The 6,000-nt window shown below is 42.2% G+C and overlaps 1 protein-coding gene across 1 annotated transcript in view; it reads left to right on the top strand.

Annotated features, from left to right (window-relative positions):
- Positions 1-5,780, top strand: part of LOC139739192 (uncharacterized) — a 76,776-nt gene extending 70,996 nt beyond the window's left edge. Inside the window, exons 3-5 of the mRNA XM_071649808.1 lie at positions 4,141-4,352; positions 4,897-5,038; positions 5,746-5,780. Of these exons, the coding sequence (XP_071505909.1) occupies positions 4,141-4,352; positions 4,897-5,038; positions 5,746-5,780 (389 nt within the window). The remainder of the gene's footprint in view (positions 1-4,140; positions 4,353-4,896; positions 5,039-5,745) is intronic.
- Positions 5,781-6,000: the final 220 nt, after the last annotated feature.

Genomic DNA, 6,000 nt, shown 5'->3' on the forward strand with positions numbered 1-6,000 from the left:
CCTGCCAGAAAGTGCTGATGATTTCACCTCATTTTGCATGCGCCAGGACCAAGGTTATGACTTCTCGCAATGGAATCCGCGGTGTTATTTTTTTCTTTCGAAAGGTGTTATTTTTGGGGCGAGGGAGTGTTCCCCTGCAGGAAGCGCAGCTCGACAATTTTTATGAGCGCCCCCATGAGCGTTGGCTTTTCCCACCGCGATATTTCGATAAGAATCTTGCTACATATTGTGTGAGTAAGCAGAGGCTGTATGGCCCGTGGTGTTTCCGAAAAACTCTGCACGACAAATCAAATTGCTTAAATTGTGCGCAAAGTGCTATTCTATTTTTTTTTTTCTCTCTCTCTCTCTCTGTCTCGGGGTCATTTCATCAGACCTACTTATGAAATACTGGCTGAAATAAAACTTGGGTGTCGATATCAGATATCTCTCTACCCATTTATAGGGGAACGTACCCTGGGGAAGAGAGTTGTTCATCTTTGAAGTATTGCAAAGGAGCCGGGAGATGAAATGTATGAAGAACTGTGCGAAAATGAGACTTACATAGCGAAAGTTGAAGGCATCCTGATTTTACGTATCGATAATTTTTGACATCTGGTTATGGGAGACCGTGAAAGAACCGTCGGGATTGCGTGATTTCCGTTTCTCCTTTGAGAGACTCCTTGCGTGCCTCACTTTCACGGAATGCGTCTAGTTTGCATATTTTTTCTTAAGAAACATCACCGTAAATGATGCACAAAAAGATACTAGAACCATTTCCTTCTTTGGCACCATCCAGGACAAAGGAAAAATTATGCTTTGAAAAGATTTTAAGACAAATGATCTAGATCTGAATTTTTTGCTCGGCCTCTGCAATTGCCTCTGTTTATGGGGAATGGTACGAACAGATTCAGATTTTGATTCTCATGCACTGAGCTATATATGGTCTCTCCATTTTTGCAGGGTCTGAAATAAGTTTGGGGGGGGGGAAGATACTGACCTGACAATGGACCAACATGTGCATATACAATGTATATATATATATATATATATATATATATATATATATATATATACACACAGTCAACTTTGCGTAAGTCAACAACACGATTTTGCATAATCGGGTCAGTCAAAGATAAAGAGTCCCGCTTTACATTCATAGTTTTATGTGTGCTCCTCGTCTTTACACACATAAATTTGATATCACCAAAATCAATGGTGCTCTTTCCTCACTCAAGATTGACTTATGTGATGTTGCCTGTGTGTTTTAGATATATGTGTAAAGGATCAAGAATGATGATGATCTCAACTAGCCTCTTCCATTAAATGTGTGAGGCTAATGTATGCATGTCTTTTGAAGGGTACAATGTGATTATCTCAACTTGTAACCCATAGTACATGTAGTGAGAGTTTAGTGGTTATTCAGTGGGTACTGTGTTTCATTTTGGAAAGGTGAAAGGCTACTGAAAAGTGGGGCATCTTGACAAACAGTGATGATTCCGGTTTACAGGTGGTATAGTGTCGCTGCCTGGAAAGCAGTAGATGACACATTCGACTCCTGCTGGTTCCTTTTTATGACTTGTTTGTTAAATTGTAGATCAGCAATTGTGATCTTACAAAATACAATTGTACTGAGGATGACAATTGATTACAAAAATCTGTCATGGCACAATGATGATTCCATTTGCATGTTGGTTCATTAGGATTAAAAGGGATGTGCTGATTGGGGGTAGCCTTTAAGCTGTGCAGTGTCTGTGGGTGAATCCAAATGGAGGATGTCCTTACGAGTGCCTACGGGGTGCCATGTTTGGACCTGTGGTGGGGAGAGGTCTCTAGCCTTGATGATGTCGCCTCCTCCTTCCAGGACTTTTGGTCCTTTGGTGATTGGGAAGATCTAGACGCGATGTCTGCCCCATCAATTATATCTGGCGTACTCTTGCCATCTTTGAGTCTTGTGAGTACCAGAGTGTGGACCTTTCTCGCAGAAAGCTGGTATAGAATAGAGAGGAAGAGACTCGAAGAAGCCTCCGTAGCTTACGACGCCCAAGGGATGAGACCCTCCTGAATCTGTCTTTCTTTTGGGTCTTTCTCTTTTTTTTGTTTGGAAGTTCAGCCAGAGTTTATTCTTGTTCTGCTTCGGCTTCGGAGAGGATCCGTGGCGTGATTTATCGCGATGATTGTCTTTTTTGTTACAGGAATGTCTGGCCGCTCGGTGATAACTTGTCCTTGGTGTTATCTTTGTTACAATGGTAGGGTGCGCTTTTGTGGGGGAAGGGGATCGTTCAGTTTAATGTGACCTTTGGGAAAAGCTGCACAAGAACTCGTGCCCCTGGACGAAACACCGCACAGCTGCCCCTCGATGCTCCCCTTTTCTTTTCTCGTCTTTATTTTCAAAACTTGGAGATCGCGACACGATGTCTGACATTTTTGGGAGCCCGTCCCGGAATGCCTCAAACACAAGATCTGGAAGTTGGACTTGAATTTGTCATCAAAACACAGGATATTAATGTTCCCCCTCCTCCGAGTAGGGGAGAATGATAATGACAACAATTTTTTATTCGTTTATGTAAAGCCCAACTCCCCGTGCCAATGAGCGAAGGAAGTATCGTTTGTGCAGGTGAAACCTGTTAATCACACGGAATCTGGGGAGAAAGAGGGGCGTGGTGTGTATGTGACTGCATCGCCTTGGCATCGCGCATCGCACTTGTAGAAGCAAAGTCTCGGCCTTGAACTGGAATGTAGTGAGGGGTTAATGCCAGCGTCTGTTCTGTAAAACTGCAATAATGACTGTCCCCTGTGAGCTTTCCTTTTGTATATAGGATGGAATAGGCCACATCTTGTGATGTGATGTAACACATCGCAGTATTAACACATCACTTTAAACCTGTCATCATGAACACATATTTCTGCTGTAGGTTTCGCAAATATATGCATGCTATGAATGACAGCTACATCTGATGCAAGTTTTTGCAGATTTTGTATCAAGACTAAGCAATTGTTTCATTGCTTTCATAAAGAGCAGAAACTGAACCAAATGCTGAGATGATAAAGGGGAAAAAACAGATCAAGTATTAATGAAAATGGGAGGTAGGATGGCTGTGTAAAGGTTTGAATGTGAATGCTGCCTCTTGTAGTTATTCATCAAGGGCTCAGGTGCCTGAGATGACAAATCTTAGCAGCCCACGTGTGAACAAGAACTTGCCTTGTCACATACGATGTGCAATATTTGCTATGAGCAAAGGAAGGTCTGGAGAAACTAGGCATTATTTGGAGAGAAAATGGTGGGGGGCGGGGGAGAAAAAAGGAGCGTGTCCCCACCATTGTTTGAGATGATTGATGATGCTGACTCACTGTTGGATGATTGTAAAGATACCTACTATTCACAAACAACATTCTCTGCTCATGGCTAGAGCTTGAAATGGGGGGATGGGGGAGGGACTATAACTCTAGCTTATCATTCTGCACCACATAGCCATGTGAATGCATTTCTCACAGAGTACGGTAAAACGAGGAATGTTCGCTTGCATTTTAATTTCGCGAATTTCGCAAGCACCAAGATTCGCGAAATGAAAATGCACGCGAAAGTTCTTGTCTACACTAAATATGCATTGAATGCCAGTGGCAATTCGCGAAAATTTCATGCTGCGAATATATCATGCTTTACAGTATCTTGGACATAAGATTGGATTGAAAAGTTGAAGGAACATGTAGAAATCACCCAGAAATGTTCCTTGCAGTATGCTGCAGCAATTATTTATTAATAGTAATCCATAGCTGATGTCCCAGTACCATTATGATCTGTACAGCCCCATTTTACAAATGTATGTGAGCAAATTTGTTTGATATTTTCAACATCATTTGTCGATAACATATGTTGATCCATGTTCATATCTCGTCTCATTACCAGAAAAAAAGAATTAAAAAAAAATAAGACAGTTATGTAATATCGATATCACAGTGAAGTTTAATGAAACCTCTCTTCAGTGTGCTGTGTACGACATGTATGTATGGATCAGAGATTTAGGGATCCACAAATGAGTGGGTTACATTATTTAGCTTTGCAAGCCAAGCTCGGGGTTTAGTGCACCTTCGAGATAACGTGGCCTGTGAATCTAATGTGACATATGCCTTTTTTTTTTATTCCTTCCTTCTCTCCCTGTACAGCTCTGCCTCCCAGCTACCACTCATACCCCTGTATGATGCCCCAGGAGGGTCAGTCCGCCTCCCTGCCCACACAGACGCCCTTGCCCAACCTGCCCCATCCCAGCCAGCCCGAGTCGCCGCCGCCCCCGCCCCGCGTCTACAAGCCCTGCTTCGTCTGCCAAGACAAGTCTTCCGGCTACCACTATGGTGTCAGCGCCTGCGAGGGCTGCAAGGTAAGACGCCACAGAATCTGAATAGAATAGACTTGTAAAACGTATTCTGTTTCATGCAATGATGGTACTATGCACTTCTGCTGCCTGGTTAGGAATGTGAGATTATTCGTTACATGTTCACCAAAGCCTTTTTGTTGTTTTCCATTAAGAAGATACAATTTTTGATCATCCACATCTGTCCCCCAAAGAAGACTAATATGTTTTTTTTTTTTTTGCATTAGATGTCAGAGTTGATTGTCCTTTCCAAAAAAATAAATAAATGAGTGACGCAAAAGTTTTGCAGGGTTGTAGCATTTGGCGGAGGGAACATGAATATTTTTAGCAGAGAGGACAAAAAGGGAGAGAATAGAAAACTTAAGATATCAGAAATTACTGATATGCTGAGCTTGTAACGATTTCAAAAACCTGGCCTCTGATCAGCTATGAGGCGGACGGACGGGAAAGAGGGGGGAAAGTGAATGACGCTGTTGTAACTGTCCACCCCCTTCTTCTTCTTTCCCCCCGGCGGGGTATCACTGCCAACTTTATGTCTCCGTCGATGCAGGGTTTCTTCCGGAGAAGCGTGCAGAAGAACATGCAATATACGTGCCACCGCGACCAAAAGTGCATCATCAACAAGGTGACGCGGAATCGCTGCCAGCACTGCCGACTCAAGAAGTGCTTCGAGGTCGGGATGTCGAAAGAATGTAAGACCCGTTTCCCTCTTTGTTTTCACTTTGTTCGTTGTTTTTTTTTCTTGTGCCCACGAAACAGTCTTCACTTTTTTTTGCTATAATAATAATAGTGGCCTCTTATCAAACGCTGAAGTCCATAAAAAATGACGCTCATGGCGCTGTTCCATAACCAGCATGAACGGTACATAATACAACCGTATGATCATCAAATACTATAATATACACTGTATTGGAACACTGAAATACAAAAAACAAAATGTTACTTACGACTATACATTGCTCACCATATGTTGTTTGGTTGTATTTACAAGGCATCATGGGGGGGGGGGGGGGGAGTGTGGATTCATATATTGTTTTTTTTTTTTTTAATTGGTTCAATTGTGTGAATAATATATACAAAAAATCACAAATTTCCAAATACAGACATGTGTGTGAAATTGTTCATGAATATTATATAATATATCACAAAGGGGGAAAGAACATGGCACATGTCGGGGGGGGGGGGGGGAATAAAAGTAAATTGATGTGGCATATTTGACTTTGTTTAAAAAAATGCAGTGGCAGATTGATTTTGAATTTGACACATCATGTCTCATCACGAAACTAGTACTGACAACATGATGTTCAGTCAACAAGAAGAAGATTCAGGCTATGTAGGATGTGAAGAAGATTACAGCCATGATTGAGTTTTTCTCTTACCCCCTTTTGTGCTGGAGCAGATTTCTTACTGGGGACAAGGCAACAAGGCTCGTGATATATTTTTGCATGGTCCTTACCCATAGGATGCTCAAGTATTACACAAAATACAAATTGTACAGTGCTGATCACGTTAAACTTACCTACGCGTTACCCCAAAAACGCGTCGGTACGTGTACTTCCGCGTTGCGTTTCGCCATACGCGATCGCAACGCGTACACATTGTACAGCAAAATATTCCCTTCCCTTTCACTATTGTGGAATAGCGCCATCTCGCG

Source organism: Diadema antillarum, unplaced genomic scaffold, assembly GCF_040938485.1.
Source record: "Diadema antillarum isolate AM-2024a unplaced genomic scaffold, OU_Dant_1.0 seq00000787_RagTag, whole genome shotgun sequence".
Classification (NCBI taxonomy): domain Eukaryota; kingdom Metazoa; phylum Echinodermata; class Echinoidea; order Diadematoida; family Diadematidae; genus Diadema; species Diadema antillarum.